Source organism: Lissotriton vulgaris, chromosome 2_2, assembly GCF_964263255.1.
Source record: "Lissotriton vulgaris chromosome 2_2, aLisVul1.2, whole genome shotgun sequence".
NCBI lineage: Eukaryota > Metazoa > Chordata > Amphibia > Caudata > Salamandridae > Lissotriton > Lissotriton vulgaris.
This window is the reverse complement of record NC_141688.1, coordinates 16,191,276-16,210,450: the sequence shown is the minus strand read 5'-3', so window position 1 is coordinate 16,210,450 and position 19,175 is coordinate 16,191,276. Positions and strand designations below refer to the sequence as shown.

Below are 19,175 nucleotides of genomic sequence, written 5' to 3'. Positions count from 1 at the left end.
AACGCCACTCCAACCCAGGGTTTAACCCCTCAGGTTGCACCGGGGTCAGAGGGGGGCTCTCCCACCCTCTGCACCCCCTTCCAGAGGTCTGCCCTCTCCCACCTGGAGAAGTTCCTCTGGAAGAAGAACCGGTCAGGACACTAGTTACAGTCATCCTACCCTTCAGGTCAGGCTGATCCTGAACCTGGCCTTCCAACCTCTGGTCTAAAACCTTCGGTGGAACAATTGCCTGGCACTCCAGGACTTCTGGGGACTTACACTCCATCCCCCTGAGGCTAACAAATGAGACATATGTTGTGTGACTGTCTGTCTGGCGCAGATCTCCCGCCCTCTGTCCACCTGACAGTGCGTGACGATCCCCCAGACCAGAAGTGGCGCCACCCGGGTCCCCCCAAGGAGATCTAGCCCAACTGGCTAGTCCCTGACCCACTGGTTCTTCCACTGGGGACTCTTTCCCCCTCTCGCCCCTCTTTCTGGACTTCTGCACCCTCCCAACTGGAGCGGTACTGCCAGACACCAGAACTATTGGAGCCCTGTCTACAGAGCCTCCACGTTCTCTAGCTAATGGAGGATCTCCCTCAGAGGGGGACTCATCCGGACAGCCTAGGCTCCCCACCTGGTGTTCCCTTAAAGAACCATCCAGGCTCTGAGATTGAGGTTGGGCACTACCGGGACAAAACCCATTCTCACTCCTTCCCCTCAAGGACAGGACGTGAGGCCCTACACCCCTCTCACTACTACAGGACCTAGCTGGGCTACTCTGCGCCACTTCCACCACTCTGGGCTGGAAGATACCTGAGCCACTCCCCACAGGATCACACCCCAATGCCTCTCCAGACCCTCTGGAATCCACCACAAGGTCTGCCTCCAATGTGAGCTCCCTGGGGTCAGAGAACTCACTCTCAAACAGGTGTTGGCATAGCTCTGGAAAACTGGGACTTAAAGTATGCTCTCCCAGAATTGGATCACACAGCCCCCTAGCAGGGTTAACCAAACTATCCTCCACCTCACCATCCAGCGCCTCACACACATACTCCACACCCTTCTTCTGAGACTGGCCAGACAGTAGCGGACTGTCTCTGTCACACAACCCACACTCTTCTGGGCGGTCCTTACACTCACCCAACAGGACCTCAACCATGGGGGAATCCCTCCCACCACTAGGACCATGAACTCCTACGCCAGCCACCCTATTCCCTTCAGGGACGCTGCGCACTACTGGAGCTACCTCATGCCCTTGAACCTCCTGGTGTAAGTTAACCCCCTCCAAGTCAGGTGCCATATCTCTAGGTGCGCGCACTATGCTGTCAGCACTAGATACCTGAATGTTGCTGCCACCAGCTGAGCTGGACTCCACCTCCAACTCAGCAAAGCTCCATCTGTGAGCTACACAAATCTCTGGATGTTGGGCTGACGCCCTCCTGGCTTCAAGCTCCAAATCAAGTTCTCTCATCCTCAAGTAGTGAGCTCTTTGGCGTTCTTGCGCTTCCATTGCCAATTTCTGCTTCTCCATTTCCAATTGTCCTTTTAATCTTGCCATCTCCATTTCATGTGCCCGGGTTGCTGCCCTGTCTGCCAACTCCTCTGGCGACAGGCATCTGGTTGCTGCCTTTTCCATCCTCACTGAACCAGGCATGACGTTTCACCAGCACATGGAGATCTCCCAGCAAAATTATAAAAATGGAAATCTGTGGCTGCGTTATAGGTCTGCTCTCACTATGTGGTGATCAGCAATTCACTGTATGTTAATCACAAATGCAAATTCGCAAATCCTCACCGCTGCGTCCAATGTTAGAACCGGGACCCTGGCCGGCCAAGACTCGCGTCGAGGTCAGTCAGGGATCGCCAGTTCTAAGTGTCAGGGCAAGGGAGTTACACACCAAGGCAACCCCCACTCGCCCTCTAGGTAACGTGGCGCGAGCAGTCACGGCTAAACTTGGAGGCGATGTAAGTTAAGTATTTGCGCACGCACCCCAGCAACAACACCCAAGGCCCACCACAAAGGAAACTCCACACAAGGTTATATAAAAATAGCCTTTGTATTACACCAAAACACATTAGATAAAACACACACTTTACAATGTGCCAGAGGCACGGGCAGAATTTACAGGGGATATTTACAAGACAGGGCCACCTGGACCGCTGTCAGGAATCAGAAGTAACCCTTTCAGAAATAGCACTTTTTAGATCATAGAATTATTACTGTAGCGCAAAAATAACATACAACCAGTCACTACTGGTACCAGGTGAGCACCCCCTATGCAACCCTCACTATCTTAGGAGATTACACTAGGGAACCTGGGCTCTGCTAGCACCACCTGTACTAGCAAGAAGGAAACAACCACCTACATATTACACTACCTGTAGGGGTGTAAGAACATAACACATGAGGCAATGCATAACATTCATTCAGCGGTGTAAGGAGGAAAACACATGATGCATCAACAATACATTCAGAGGTGCAGAAAATGAACAATTGCGCCAAACTCACGTAGGTCACCACCTGTGACTGTCCCTAGGCCAACTGGCCTCTCTGGGGCTAGGACGCCCGGTGTCCAGTGTCCAGGGTCCTAAACGTAGCAGTTGCCCACAAAGTGCTGGGCAACTGTGCAGACAATACTGTGGCCAACGTGGGAGCCTCTCTAGGCTCAAGCACACAAATTGCCCCCTGAGCCTCTCAGGGGTTCTAACACAGCAATGGGGGCCAGGAGCCTCTCTGGGCTCTGAATTAGCAATGGGGGCACTCAGGAACCTCTCAGGGCTTGTAAATAAAGGTGCCCCTTCGAGCCTCCGTGGTTCTGCCAACAGATCGGGCGCCTTGAGCCTCTTGTGGGCAGGAAACAAAATGCCCTCGCGGCCCTCCCAGGGCTCGTCACCACTTTGCCACCTGAGCCCCACTGGGCTCTAATTAAAGAAATGCCCCGTCGTTGGAGCCTCGCTGGGCTCTGAACACTGCCCCCGGATGGAGCCTCTCAGGCTCTAAAGAAGAAATGCTCCCGGGGCCCCACTCACCGGCTCCCTCCTGGCGGGCGGGCGGGGCGCTCCTCCTCACACGGGAGCCTCGCTCCCTGCAGCACTTCTCCGGCGGTCGCTCTGGGGCCGCGGGCGGGGCTCCTCTCACTCTCCTGGGCTCTCCTGCCCTGGGGAACCTCGCGCCCAGCCTCACTCTTCTTGCTGCAGGTCCTGGTACCGGAGCGCAGGGTGGGCTCCTGTCGACTTCCGGTTGTCCCACCTGTTCCGCCTGACTTCCGGTTCGGGGCCGCCAATGGCAGCGCGGCCCTGAGGGTGTGGAGGCGGGACTTCCGGGTCGCCGTAGGCAGCGCGGCGGCCCGGCCGTGTTCCTGGGCTGCGTCGGTGATTTCCACACGGGGTGAGCTCCCGATAATTTAAATAAGGCGAGGTGGGCTCTCGCTATGGCCACGAAAATAGCGGCACGGTCCCTGGCGAGGTGGGCACTCGCCAGGGGCTTCAAAATCAGCAAATTAGGCGGGCACACGCCGGGTGGGCACCGGCTGTAGCAGGCAAAGCGCTCTCAAGCGCTACAGCCCGAATAAAGCGCTGTTAGGCGCTAGAAGGAAAACGAAGCACTCTCAAGCGCCAAAAGGCAATCCAAAGCGCTCCCAGGCGCTAGGGGCCAACAAGCCCAGCAAAAGTCCTTCTAGGCAGGTAGGGGGGCAAGGCTGGGCCCAGAGCCAGCTCACTGGGTCTCCAGGCAGGGAGACAGTCCAAGTGGCGGTCCTCTGGCCCAGCAACCGCAGCAGCCCCCTCAGGCAGGATCCTGGCAGAGAACAACATCTGTGGGGACACAGCCCCATTTTTATACACCTCATTCCTTTGTCTAAGGTGCAGGGTGGGGGAGAAACCAGTTGCAGCTGGTTCTTGAGTACCCTGGATGGCCCAACCACCCCTTTCTTTCACTGGCAGGGCTAGGGACATCAGTCACACCACAGGGGGGCGGAGCCAGCATTGTCTGGGGAAAACCCAGCCTCATTCAGGCCACAGGTACACTCCTCCCCAGCCATCAGCATGCTAATCTCCCACTCACCACCGGGCAGACCCATCCAGCCTTCCTGGAGCCAGGCTCACCAGCCTGCTCCAGCCAATCACACGCCAGACACATTTTATATTAATATGCCAACTCCTAGAAGTGGCACTTCTACATATGACACACTCATGCAACACACACCATTGCGAAGCATTCACTCTCACGAGTTCGCACATATCCGATTCGAACCTGTACACCCCACGCATCAGGAACTACCAGGGACACATACATTCCCCATGCATTCCTATGGGAGGGCAGGCCTATCTCATCACATGCACTCAGAGTGCGCACGCACTTTCCACTGGGACACAGTGAAAGTGCGCAGAACCCAAAAATCACCATCACCAGGTCACCGTTACAAGCAAAAAGTCTAGGGGTGAACCTGCCATAAGGGCCAAGTCCAACAACGGACTATGGATCATCCGGACCGGCTTCGACCTCCTATTGGGTCCCCACTGGTAATCGCCGCCCGACCCTCGGGTTGTGGGCTGAATGGCTGTGTAAACGTATATCTTGCTATGGGGGGATGGGATGTGTTTCACTATTTCCGATTGAACTTATAATGCTGGTCCAATGTGTAATTTTTTACTAATTCCTCCAATAAAAATATATTTAAAAAAAAAAAATGGAGCAACCGATTTTATTTACAGCTAACGGGAACGTCCATGGGTTTTTATGGGGCCCCAGCTTATGCTAATACGTTTATGGCACATTGTGAGGATGAACACGTTTACAAAGATGTAAAATGGATGGAAAGTCTCCTACTGTATTGTAGGTATATAGACGACATCTTTGTGATGTGGACACATACGCGTGAAAATTTGGATCGCGAGATAAACCAACTTAACACCTACGATGATCACATACAATTTACCAATAGCGTAAGTGATTCATGTAGACGACACAGGAATACTCACAGAAGTTTATTGTAAAGAAACGGATAAAACAACGCATTACAGTTCGAGTTTTCATCCCAATAATCAGATTCAAAACCTTCCGTATTTTCAGTTCTTAAGAGCCAAAATAATTTTTTCGGATAAGACCGCTTAGAGCAAACACATTAGGAAACAGAAACAAAAATATATGGACAGGGGTTATCCTGAAGAAATACTGGATGAAGCTATTGAACGTACCAATCAGAAGGACAGACGTACACTTTTTGAAAACCAGCCTTAAACATCCCAGAATCAACAGGTGTTTTTGTCGGAAGTTTCCACAAGCTCCCATAAGTTTAAAAAAATCCTCAATAAGAGATGTGAGATTTTGCAGAATGAGATTGACTTTAAGAATTTGTTTAAAGAAAAACCTTTACACACTTATACCAGATCGAAAAATGTGAAAGAAATACTGCAAAGGACTCCACAAGGTACCACATCTGAATACAATGGCACGAGGAAATGTTACAAATGTGTTGATTGTAACAACGTCATTTTGGGCAACAAGATGCAACATCCCACAACTGGAGAAACTTGTAAATTACATCACAATGCAGACTGCAATACTTAAAATGTAATTTACGGCATAAAGATTGCTTGTGGACTACTAACCAGTGTGGCTCACTGGTTAGAGCAGGCAGACCCTGAAGCAGAGGTCAGACCTGGGACCAGGGTTCAATTACCGACGCGGCATGGTCTCTTGAGCTCAAATATCCATGGACTCAATAATTCTCGCTTCGGTGCCTGACCTAATCATGGATCCACACTCTGCAACTCTGGGCATTAAGCTTGCTTAATCTCCACAACGGCCCCCCCGCGGCGGGATGCCTGGCTTTCACCTTGGGGATGCCCTGTAGGGGCTATCTCACAGGGAAAAGCCAGGACGGGTTCCCAAGGCAAGCGCAGAGATACCCCTTCGGGGGTCGATTCTGCGCTATATAAGAAATATAATAATAATAATAATAACTTTATGTAGGAAAGACAGAGAGGAAAATTAAAATACGCGTTTCGGAACATAAAAGCACCATTCGCAACCAAAAAGTAGGCAGTAGCTTGGCAATGCATTGGGTTGAAGCACTTTATTCGATAGCTCAAATAAGGTTTCAAGTGATTGAAGTAGTAACTCCAGTAGCAGGGCAAGATCTCACCAGGACATTATTACAGAGAGAGATTTTTTGGATAAGGAAGTTAAATACTCAGGATCCTAATGGATTAAACGACAAGATAGAAATGGGGTGTTTTCTATAATCCATGAATAAGGGTAGCATTGATTGCTCAGTCTGTACTGCACCGGTTTTGTATGTCATGGAAAATTTAAGTTTCGTTGTACTATTCATGGTGATGAATAATAATCTTGTACATTACAGCAAGAAATGGTTTTATGTCCTAGAATGAAAAAATTATTGCACTTTTTACATTTATTTTTCAATTTAATTTTGCACTGATGTGTTTCTTTACGTTCTGAACACAAATGAGAAGGATAAGTGGATGCATGGCAAAGTAAGCACATTTGCAAGTTATTGGAGACTTACGTGTTGGTTTAGATCAATATTCGAACCAAAGTATTTTTCACTGTTGAAAGATGGCAGCTGATTCAGAGGCAGAGCGAGAGACATTGTATAAGGAAGTCCATCGTTTGTTTCGATGTAGGCGATTACGAGGAAGTGAAAAGGGATCAGCATCATCCAGTGTAGCATTGAGTCAGGCAGCAGTGTGAAACGCCAGTGTGAAAGCCGTTTGGTAGAAGCTAGAGGACAAACAGAAAGTAGGCTTTCTCGTGGCTGTTTAAATAGGAGGGCTACCTTTGGAAGGGCAGTTGGTTACCGGCTGGGTAAAGCTCGATGTATTGTGGTATCTGTCATTACAGTTGGAGTGGAGTTTCGTTGAATGACGGGTTGCATGATATGGTCATTTGGAGGAAACAATAAGGTGAGCATTATTGTATCTGTGAGCAGGAGCTACCACCTAGGAGGTTCAAATGCGTCTATAGGTTGAAATTAGAAGCATTTCTTTTTCTTATTATCCATTCACAGAGCTGCTTTGTCGAAGTTTTCCGGGAAAACAGGTTGAAGATAGAAGCTGCAGTTTGCGTTAAGGTGTTCAAGCATATTGTGAGTAACTAAGTAATTACACAAAATATGTGGTGGTTTATGGTTCTTTAGAGGTGTTTTTCACAGATGACATACACAATGACAAGGGCACTTTTTCAAATCACGGTTTGCATGCTATACTACGATCATTACTTTTTATTCACTGTGGGGTTGTACTTTCATTTTGTTCAGAGTTTTTTCTTTTTTTTTGTATAACCATTTTTATTTATTGCAAGAGAGAATATTTACAATACTAAAAGCGCATTAATTATACATACATATATGAAAAGCTGTACATATAATAGTCATTATGTAAATAGAAGGAAAAAAAAGAAAAGGAGAAGAGTAAAAGGAAATAGTAGATTACAAAAAGTACAGAAAAGAAAAAACAAGCGTGCCGATGACGCAATAAGATCATACATTTAGGTAATAAATGATCCCCATATTTTTCCCCTTCGTTCTAGTGCTTTTGGGCCTCTTAGTTTAGCCAATGAGAGCTCCATGGTATAGATTTCATGAATTAAATACCACCAATCCATAACAGTTGGGGGTTCTTTTGATATCCAAGTTCGCGCAATGGCCAGTCTCGCACAGGCAAAAATGATTGTTATTAAATCTTTAGAGTTACTATTAGTATCTTGTATATCAAGCAGAACTAAATGGGCGGATATGGCCGGGAAAGTTATTTGTTTTTTATTAAGAACGTCAGTTATTCCTGCCCAAAAGCTTGAAAGTTTCGGGCATTGGTAAAGCATATGTTCAATGGCAGCGGCTTCTTTATTACATTTTAAACATTTGGTACGTTCACTAGAAATATTGCCAGATGTCCAGCCAGAAATTCTCTGTGGTGCATAGTATAGTTGGGTGATTGTCCTATAGAATTGTAGCCTTAAATTTGAGGAGTCAACCACTCGGTTTATTTGCTTAAGTGAGCTCGTAATCTGGTTGGAGTTGATATTAATTCCCAGCCTGTTAGTCCATTTGTCTGCTATTTTCCCGCAATCACCAACATGGCCTTTATTCAAAAGAGTGTAGCTTTTACTAATAAGAGATTTAGTAAGATTCGAGTAAATACATTGAAAAATGTCTGATTGCTCAACACTCACAATTTTGTTTTTATTAATCAAAAAATCCTGTATCTGCATATATTTAAAATACCAAGAATCTTTAATCTTATATAGTATTTTTAATGTATTGAAGCTTAGTAGACCATCCAGGTCATAGAGATCTTCTAAGGAGTTAATACCATGATCTGGCCATTGAGCACAAGCGCCATCTGAGAAAATGTTTGGCAACACCGAGTTCCCCCATATTGGTAGTTCAGCGTTGAAAAGGGGTATTTTATCGGTCTCTATAATTTGATCCCAGATTCTTTTGATGGCTCTGGCAGTCTTAAATTTGACTTTCTTGTAGTAATTTGGGTCATGTACCCGAAATAAAAACTGGCTACTTTGTGGCCCTAGCATGAATTGATGATAAAACAGGGGGATTTCTTTAGACAAGAGGCTACGTATACGTGAAATAAAAGTAGCAGAAAAGTAAATTTTTAGCTCTGGGAAGTTTAATCCTCCTTTTTCAATGGATAATTTTAGTGCCATCATTGACCTGCGGGCTTTTTTATATCCCCATATATAGTTGCTACAGATGCTTTCTATCCTCTTGATGTAAGATTTATTCAGTTGTAACGGGATAGATCTAAACAAGTAGAGTATTTTTGGTACTATTTTCATTTTAATTGTATTGATGCGTCCGATCAAGCTGAGTGGTATTTTATGCCAATTTTTGAGGGTGGATGTAATATCTTTTAGTAGGGGCTCATAGTTTAATGAAATGATTTTATCAATGTTGGAGGTAAGTTTCACCCCTAGATATGTAGCGTCAGGGCATAAGCCTATTATCGGTTGTAGTGGTTGATAATTCGCTATCACTTGAGTTTTATTAACATTTAAACGATAGCCCGATATATCGCCGAAGTCCCTAGCTTCCTTAATTATGTTAGGTATAGCTTGTACCAGATCGGTGGTAAAAATGGCAATGTCATCAGCGAAAGCGGTGATTTTTAAGATCTTTTCTTCGTGTTCTATTGTGATAATGCGGTCTTGGATTGTAAGAGCATTTAAGAATGGTTCTAAGGCTAAGGCAAATAGCAGGGGTGACAGAGGACACCCCTGTCTAGTACCCCTTTTTATTAAGAAACTATCTGAGTTGTTTCCCAAATAGCTTGCTATAGCTGTTGGTTTTTCGTATAGGGATTGAGTGCATCTCAATTATTGTCCCTGTATACCGAATGATCTGAATGTTGCTCAGAGGTACTCCCACCCCACTCGGTCAAATGCTTTCTCCGCATCTAGCATAACCATTCCGAGTGGGGTGAGAGTAACCGCCGCAACGTCGAAAGCAGTTATTGCGGTATTGATATGAGCAGTAGTGTCTCTCCGTGTTGTTGACAATTAACCAAATCGGGCATTATAGGGGCCAGACGGTTAGAAAGTATTTTGGCAAAAATGTTTGCGTCAGTATTAATTAGTGAGATTGGTCGATATGATCCCTGTTCTTCCGGTGGTTTGTTCTTTTTCAAGAAAAAAATTATTTTTGCTATACGCCATGAAACGGCGGCGCTGCCTGTTTCACCTATAGAGTCTATCACCTGATGGAACAAAGGGAGTAGTTCTTGTTCACAGATCTTGTAAATCTCCATAGGTAGATTGTCTTCACCTGCGGCCTTACCTAAGGGGAGTGAATGTATAGCCTTTTTTATTTCTTCCATTGTGATTTTAGTGTCGAGTATTCTATTTTTTTCCGAGTCCATTCTTTCAGGTCTGTGTTTTTTCTAGATAGGATTCTATTGTTTCTAATGTGGGTACATTCTCTGGAGTATATAGGTGACAGTAGTATTTGGCGAACTGTTCTAAGATCTGTTCTGGTTTTTTATAGATTTTAGAATCTAACCCTTTTATTATTTTTATGGTGGTTTTAGCCTTTTTATCGGCACCTTTATAGGCCAAAATGTTCCCAATCCTGTCTCCCCCTTCATATTGTGTCAGCTTATATTTGTGAATTTTGGAGCTATATTTTTCTCTAAGAGTTTTCTTTAGGATTGCTCTTAATGAGATTAATATTAGTTTTAGCTCTTCAATGTTAGTGTTACCTTGTGTAATAGCATCTGCGAGTTGTTGTTCGGCTGCCAAGATATTAGAAGTGGCTAGTTTTTCAACACTTCTCTTTTCTGCGTTATCCCGAAATATATATTGTTGTGCGTAACCTCTAATACTACATTTACATGAGTCCCATACATAATTAACAGCAGTGGAATTAATGTTTAATGATATATATTCTAGTATGTGATTCTTCAAACCCAAGATGAATTTAGAGTCCGTAAGTAAGTATCTAGGGAATGTGAATTGGCTTTTAGTTTGATTAGTATCCAAAGTTAGGAATTCAAACAATATTGTATTCTGGTCTGAGGTAAATTTAGGACAAATTTCTATTTCGCAGTTTGTTAAAATATTGTCTGTTGCCCATACCAGATCAATCCTAGAGAGAGTTTGATGTGGGGCAGAAAAATATTTAAAGCCAGGAATGGTAGGATGTTTAGTACGCCAAACATCTTTCAGATTATGTATCCTAGCTAGCTCCTCTATAGCAATTAAAATCCCCCATTAACAACAATTCCCCATCCCAATCAAGTAGTTCAATAGTCAAGTGTTCATACAGTTTGGGTATATCAACATTTGGGCCATAGATAATACAAAATACATAGCATTTTTGATTAAATTGTAATTGAGCTATTGCCCACCTGCCTTTAGCATCACTAGTAGTTTTGATAACATTTAATTTTAATCATTTCTGTTTCAAAATAGCAACTCCTCGGTTGGTTGTCTCTATAATTGAACAGACAACGAGATCATAGCCCATTTGTGATAATAGATTACGGTCGCTGTATCTAATACCATGTGTGGTTTGTACATATTGATTTCTTCTTGTACCAGTTTTCTTTTACATTTATTATTAAGACCGGCAACATTCCAAACCAAACTTCTAAGAGAAGACATAGATTATAATGGTCTCACTCAATCTTCTCCATAAAATAAACTCGATAATCTTGTTATAGTTTTTTATACATTTTTCTCTCTTGCAATATATTTTTCCCCCCTTTTTTCCCCCTGTCCACCCAAAAAGTTCAGTCCCACCCAACCACCCCCACATCTTGAAGACCCCCGAGGGGGAGCACCCCTTTATCTTTGCTACCGCTGGAAGGGTAGCACAGTGTAGTCGCAAGCCGGGAGTCTGCTCCATATAGCTATCGCTGGAAAGATACAGTTAGTGCAAATCAGCCTATATGTCAATAATCAGTAGACACTAATTGGAGAGCCAAACCAATTAAAGAGAAAAAGAAAAGCAATCGGTTGCACAGTGTACTTACAGGAACCCGCTCGCCTCAAAGTTATTAGGAATGGCCAATCATCATTTTTTTCTGATCTGGAGGAGGCGATTAAGCACTTGGAGAAACTCACGAGAGAGAAACCCTAAGAAAACCTAAGAACTTTTTCTAACCCATTAAATAATCAATAAGAATTAATAAGAAACAATAAGATATACATTTTGACACGAGTAACTAAATTACCTTCTTCTTAAAATATTATTTCTTTCTCTCTTTCTTTCTACTTCTCTTTGCTCTTATCGTTTCTGTTCAGAGTTTTTTCACCAGTACCTATTAGGGCATATGTACAAAATCAGATTTTGTACTAACTGATAATTTTTGACAATTCCCTGCACACCAGTATCCGCTTACCAAATGTTATGATTCTGTTTGTTTTAGATTCTATCCCCTGAAGAAGGGCCAAGGGGTCCGAAATGCATTGTGCTACAAAGAATGAAAACTGCAAACTCTATCATTAAGATGATTGTATAACTGATTTGTATTATATGTTCTATATAAATAATAGATTAAAACTTACAATGTAATGAAGGAACATTGTTACATTACATGTGTATTTTTGAGTTGAGATCATTTTGGTTGAAAGTGTCATAGAAAAACACAGTGAAAGTGTAAATACTATGTGAATACCAGCTGCCCGTAGCAAAAACTTGTGTATAGGTGGGTTCAGAATAGTGCATGAGGTATGCTTCACGCTCCTATAGTATCATGAATATCAGACCCCAGAACACTGTTACAGTACACTCCTGGGCCTCTAGAAGATTTCAGAATACTGCCTTGGAACCCAAGAGGACAGCCATGCTGCCTGAAGCTTGCCTTGTACCTCAGAGGACTGCCCTGCTACAAAATGAGGATTGTCCTGCTGCTTGAGGCCAGTCTTGCTGCTTGAGCCCAGGACTACCTGAGTGACTCCTAGAGCTGACCTCCTGTGTTGACTACATGGGCATAACAAGCTTCAGAGACAATGATCCCTGCGCATGGTGTTAATGGAGTGAGTCCTAATTCCAGAGGGTGCCCCCCGCAAGTCCTGGACCCTTGGCTGTTGTGTTAAATGTGCTGTTCCTGCCTAACCCTAAGAGTTGGGACTTAACCTCTTCAGTGCAAATGACAAGGTCAACTCGTCATGGGTTTTACCTGCCCTGTGCTTATGACGAGTTGACCTTGTCATGAACAATGGGGATCCTGAAATCCAGCGTGGCAGGGGGAACCCCTTTGCACCCAAGGTGTTAAAAAAACTTTCACTCTAAGGTGTTATGCCGGTCAGCCTGAACCTGCAGTAGGTTACACTACAACCTGCTACGCAGCAGAAAATTCTGTTCAGTAGGACCTCTCAGCAAAGGTATCTGGCTTTGTGGAGTCCTTGTCGGCTTCCTGCAGCTTTGTCCCACTGGAGATTTTTTACTTCCAAAAAGTGTCCAGTGGCAGCTCCCTAATGATGACTGTTACTCCTCGGACACCTCTAGCTGCCTTGCCCCGCTAAACCTTACCTTCTCACAAACCTTTCTTCAAAGTTTCTTCTAAGTTCTATGGAAAACCAAGATCGGGCCCACTTCACCTCGTTCATCTGAGCCGCACTCCTTTGTTGTCTTCCGTAACTTTTTACTTTGCCCTAGACTCCCACGACCAGATACCCGTGGTTGACGCTTTGATCTTTTAGGCGCTATTTGCAATAAAAAGTTTTAAATGTAATTCCTGTGTTTCTACTGATGAGTTTCATGTGTTTTGGTGCCATTTTATTCATTAGCATTTTATATTTTTTTCTAAATTGGTTTGGGATTTTTCTTGTGTTTTCACTTTATTACTGTTTCTATGCTGTATAAACCTTACACACGGCCTCTAAGTTAAGCCTTACTGCTTTTGTGCCAAGCTACAGAGGGTAAAGCACAGATTAGTGACTTTTGTGGTTCATCCTGACCAAGATTGTGGTAGTTGCCTGGGTGGGACCCAATAACCACAATTTTCTTACACTCAGCAAACATTGTTTGGCAGAGGCTGTCAGCCACATTCCAGTTTCCATCTTTAGCCTTTTGATCACCGACTCCCAGAAACGTATGACCTTACCCCATGCCATGTGAGGTGCATAAACAAAGCCTCCACTGTTCTGTGGGGAATATATAGACCTACCTAGGTGAATTCTCCTTGGTTTCACCGAAGTCAATTATGTGCTGTAGAAGAAATTAAACTGTATGATTTCGAATTTGGTGTTGCAGAAGTCATTTTCTGCCGCTTGCCTACTTTTCAGTAATGGCATGGCCATATCTGCCTTAGGGGCAACAATCAAGTCAATCAAGTAATCAATGCCAGGCTCTTTCCCACTTAAAAAAATGCTACAATCTACATTATTAGGAATTGCATCTATAGTGTGCATAGATAATTGTGAGCATGTGTGGATTGTAATACAATTATCGAAAAAACGTTTGACAATATGCAACAGTCTCATTGACTTGTTTGGTGTCTACACTACTATCAACTGCTTTATTTCTTTAAAAGCCCACACCATTTTGAGGTCAATGTAGCCTGAGAATAAACAGGAGCCAGGACAACTGTAAGCTGTTCTTGATCTCTTTCACCTTGAAAAACAAGCATTTGCATCTCAACAGGTCTCCCATTTGCATAAGTTTATGCTATTGGCATTGTAAATGACAATGCTTTTTATTAATCTGTTTAGAAAATTAACACATAAATAAAAGACATTGTCATTTCTAATACCAATAGCTTCAACTTTCAACCTCGGAGGGGTAGGGGAGACGGGCAAGTGTGACTAATGAGATGGTGTTGGGCAGGGCACGGGGGATCAGGAGTACGAAGTACTAGCCAATGGCGGCCGCACAACTTTATGTGCAAAATGTGCGCCTCCCCACTCCAAGCGTGCAGCTGCTATTGGCTAGTACTTTGACAAAAAAATAGATTTCGGCCGCTATAGTTAAAGCGGACATCGCTGCCAAAATTCTTTAATATTGATTAAAAGGTGCAAGCTGGTTTTGTAAATAGGATGCAGGCACCATTACTAGAAAAGTATAAAAGTAGGCGCGGTGCTGCGTTACAGGAGCGCATGTCATGTGTGGAATAGGAGAAATCGTTCAAGAAAATAGTGCTCGTAGACTAAAGAAAACATATTCAGTAACAGCACAAGTAAAAAGGCCAGTCCTCATGGGAAGTTACAGATGTAGTCTAGGCAGTACCAAGGAGGGACTACTAAACCAATCCATAAGTCATAAGTCACCATTTAGAAAGGACAGTAACAGGAGCCAATTGAAAAGATGGGCAGAGCTTCAAGTCCATACCTGAATACATAATAACTCTCAGAAAAGCGCATGCGCTGCCCAGGCTCAACCTAAAAATTAAGGATGAGATTGAAACTAGGGGAGAGCTACGCCAGCATTTTGTTCGTAATAGCATATTTGCATTGTAAAATTTAAGCGCATGTAAATCCTCAATTGAGGAACCACACTCTGTTGCTACCTGGCTAGTTTTGCACTACATAAAAACTAATACTTTACAGAAGGGCAAGGTCAAAACATTTTAGGACAAAAGTGTACAACACCATAGTACGATACCCAAAGTGCTATCAGATGCTTGTACATAAGAAGTTTTCTTAATGTATGATTGTCTGATAACACCTCATGACCATAACAACACACAACCCAGTCATATCTTCAACCTCTGACATTTTCACAAACTGCAAAAAAACCCTGTTGCAAAAAAAACTACAGTTTACAATAACAAGTTTATTTAAATAAAATAAAAAATAGTCTGTTAAGCTACATAGCCCATAATTAACACGGCTAACCACATATATGATCAAAAGGCGAGCCATATTAGCTATGCCAATGCTTGTTTACTTGACTTCCAGCTAGGCTCTTTATAAATGCTATTAATTTGAAATTCACTGAATAGGTTTCCGCACGTTGAGGGATTTTTTTAAATAATGGATTTATTTACGGGACATAGTTTCTATGTGCTTTTTTTCCCTCTTCAACTGTTGTCAAAGTAAATTTATTTTGCTGTATTTCTATTAGTTGAACAGGATTTGGGCTTGAATTTGAATTTGAAATGATTAGATTCCATAGTATAACATTGCTTTAGGGAGTAGTTTAGTATTTTTGTGCTGTGGATCTTTATTTTAGCTTTTAAATTTTGTTTTATAACTTTTTGATTCTCTATTACATTGAGCTAATCCCGCTCTGGGTGGCAGATTTCATGACGGCTATCTTTCTTTGAAGGTTTATGTTATTAAAAAGGATTTTAGCAAGGATCCTTGTTCAGCATGAACTAAGTGTAGGTTTTTTTTTGCTAGGATACTGGAAATACTATGGCACTTTATTCTTCATGTGTTTGCTCTCTTTACCCCTTTTCCATTATTTGTTAATATAAGACGGGAAGGACATAAATATCAAAATATGGCCATGCACCTAACTCTTCCTTCTGCCTAACATTGGTTGATGAGAACTATATTCCACTCAGGTGACTGGTGACTCAGGAATCGTGAGATCTATCTTGCAAAGTGTCTGTAGTGCCACTCTCACTTCTACCATCTGGGCTCCAATCTCTTCGAGAGCTGAAAACAGTCCCCCCGAATGAGGCGATGTACGGGTGACTGTTTCCGGAAGCCACGATGTTACCGCACTGGAATATGTGGTAGGCAGGCTCGCACAGTACATTGGGACAAAAGGGCTTCAGAACCGCCACCTCACCCCACCCCACTCCTACCCCCTCCCCATCGTGTGTTGTAGCCTGGGCTCAGCTTCATGGGTAGTGGCAGCTTGTATTTGAAGGCGGTGGGGATCAGGTTACGGGGGATGAATAAAAAAAATTAAAATACGGGTCGCGCAGTGAATGAATTAATAATTTAAATACTCACTTAGCTGTCTGCCGCCCACCGCCGCCTGCCACCTCTGGGTCCTCTTCTACCTGCTTCCAGGGCAGCAGGAAGAGCACCCTGCTCCCAGCTTCCCCATAGCCAATCACAACACTGCAATGCAGCGTTGTGATTGATCGGAGCTCCATGGATCGGCACTCAGCCAGAGAACTCGATGATGGGCATGTTCTCCATGCAGGCTGTAGCGCAGATTGCATGGAGAATATGTAAAGTGCGCATGACGGTTTGGCTGATATGAACAGAGCAGCCGTACCCCTACCCAGCTTAGCAATCGAAAAAATAAAATGATAATAACAATGAGCTATTATGTTGTTGTTTTTTTTTTTTTTTGCCGACCTGCTCAGTGGGGTAACGCTCCTCCACCTTAGCGGAGAAGCTGTAACTGTCCATGGGTGCTTGTCTCAGGGAATCCCTGGGCAGAGAGCACTGTTTGGAAAGACGGTGTCGGAGAAAACATAATCTTTTCTTTAGAGAGACACATTCTGAATCTAATGCTGCTAGAAGGTGTCTTAAAAAAGGGGTGAAGGTGACTTGTGATTCTAAATATACTAATTCACAGACCCCGTATGGGGGCTCTAGCTATGTTAGGCCGTACGCTTTAGCATTCCTCATTGTTTTAAAGGCAAGACAATGATTGCCCATTAACACTGCAAGACTGAGACAGCATCTGCAATTGAAATTCAATCTCTGCCCTATTTCCAACTAGACTGTTAGGCTGAGTCTATACAAGCAAAAAAGGCACAAAGCACAAATTATATTGTATGTTTTGCGTAAAAAGGGTAAGCAAGTGCTATATAAATGCAAAAAAAGAAGACATTTTTCTTTCTTTTTGAAATGGAAATGGTGTTACGGTGATTCAGTGTCCATCAGGAAGTCTGGGGTGGTTTTGCTTCTAAAAATTCCAATACTGGCTAAAAGCTAAGCAGCATGTTTAATATTCTTTCATGCAGTGCAACACAGCTGCATAACTTGCTGCGTTGCTGGTAAATGGGAGAGCAGAAAAGTGACAATGATATAATAAGATGTATTTCTGCTGTCTCCTAGCGCTGGAGCACCTTTGGCTGCTTAGCGCCCACGCAGCCATTTTCGCACCATGGTGCAAGGGTGCCTTCATTATGGGCAGGATTGTTTCTGTACGGAAAGAGATACCTTCCTGCACAAAAACAATACTTAAAGGCATTTTCCTATTTGCATGTGTGCTGCATAATGCAGCACACCTACAAGGAAGCAAGTAACGAGGAAACAATAAAGATATTTTGACTGTGTTACCCCTAAATCAAGGAGGAGCACCATTTTCGCACAATCTCAATTTACAGACCTTTGTAAATCTATGATCAGGCGCACCACACCCATCAGGTTAAGAGGGCTTTAGCACACAACCCCCTCCAACCCTGTTGGACTCCTTGACTGGGCTAAGCCTGGGAGTCATGCCGCCAAATACACCTCAGAGTTAATCTGACCTATCCTTAATTGGCTGTTTATAGCTCATCCCCGAATTTGCTAGTCGAATTCAACTTGTTGGGTTGCCGTGCTGAAAGACTTACGTTTGGCCTTAACTTTTGCCTTTAAGCCTGTCAAGCACAGCCAGATACCCACATTTGGCGCTGTGCACTTTTTGCCGTTGGAAAACTGTAAATCTCCTAAAAATCATATCTCAGTTTTCCCTGATTGGAGTTTTGTTGGTTTGCTCAGTAAAATCTATACTATCTCTATACATTGGAGAGGGATTTTTATTGTGTGGTGTTTTTTGCCTTAATAACTGTTATGATACTGATAAATGCTTTACACTTCTTTCTGTTAAGTTAAGCCTGACTGCTTTGTCCCACAGTTACCCATGACTAAGCTGAGATTAAATTACAATAGCCTAACTGAACCTGATACACCATAGTGACATTATTAGTTGGTGATGTCTTACAACCACCCCAATTATTAATCCATTTCCCACAGTAATGTCAGAGAATAATATGTAAATATTCATTTGCATAGGAAAATAACTTTCTTTTATTTAGTTGAAAGTGAACACACTTCTTTAAATGTGTTTTTCCTCCTTAGGATACATCAGAGTTGATTCACTGAGCAGATATTCTGGAGAGCTCCATGATTTCACTCCAGGAACAGCAGGATATGTAGCATATCGTATTCAAGATGAAATCCATGCTTTCTCTGGCATAAAAGATATACTTAAACGTAAATGATGTCTGTTGTTTTTTCAATTAAAATAATTTGTGAACCCTTTGTCCCATCAATATAACTTTTTAGAAAGTTCTTAAATTGATATTCTTCTTCGGGCTTTACATTCATACACATTTCTAAACACATTTTTCTTAACTGATTGTGAAGGAACAGAATGTATGGGACATGTCGATGAATATTGAAAGTGTATTTAAGACATTATTGTCTCAGCAGATAAACCACAATTTACTTGGATGTAAAAGCCGGATTGTCAAATTGTTTAAAAACACAGTCAATAATTAAACTTTTCAGAATAGCGAGAAGTCCTGATGACAGATACATTTGTATATCATAAGGCTGTGATTAAGAAGAAAATCAACACTCAATTCCCAGCCTTCCCAGTCACCACTCAAAAGCACACTATAATAAGCTTCTGTTTATAAATCTAGTGAAACAAACTGTCACTTGTTGGGCTTGGCATCTTCAGAATACCAAATTAAATCCTAAAACTGGTAGACTCCTTTTTCTAGTCAAAGAAATGCAAGGTCCTCAATCTGGGAGGGCATGTCAGTTCTTTACAACAACCTTCCATCTACAGCAAAACAGGATCACAGAT

General features: G+C 43.1%; 1 protein-coding gene across 2 annotated transcripts in view; it reads left to right on the top strand.

The window, feature by feature from the left end:
- Positions 1 to 18,582, top strand: part of TERB2 (telomere repeat binding bouquet formation protein 2) — a 714,733-nt gene extending 696,151 nt beyond the window's left edge. For both annotated transcript variants that reach the window (XM_086959187.1, XM_086959188.1), the window contains one exon: positions 18,440 to 18,582. In XM_086959187.1, coding sequence (XP_086815313.1) covers positions 18,440 to 18,582 — 143 coding nt within the window. The remainder of the gene's footprint in view (positions 1 to 18,439) is intronic.
- The last annotated feature ends 593 nt before the right edge of the window (positions 18,583 to 19,175 follow it).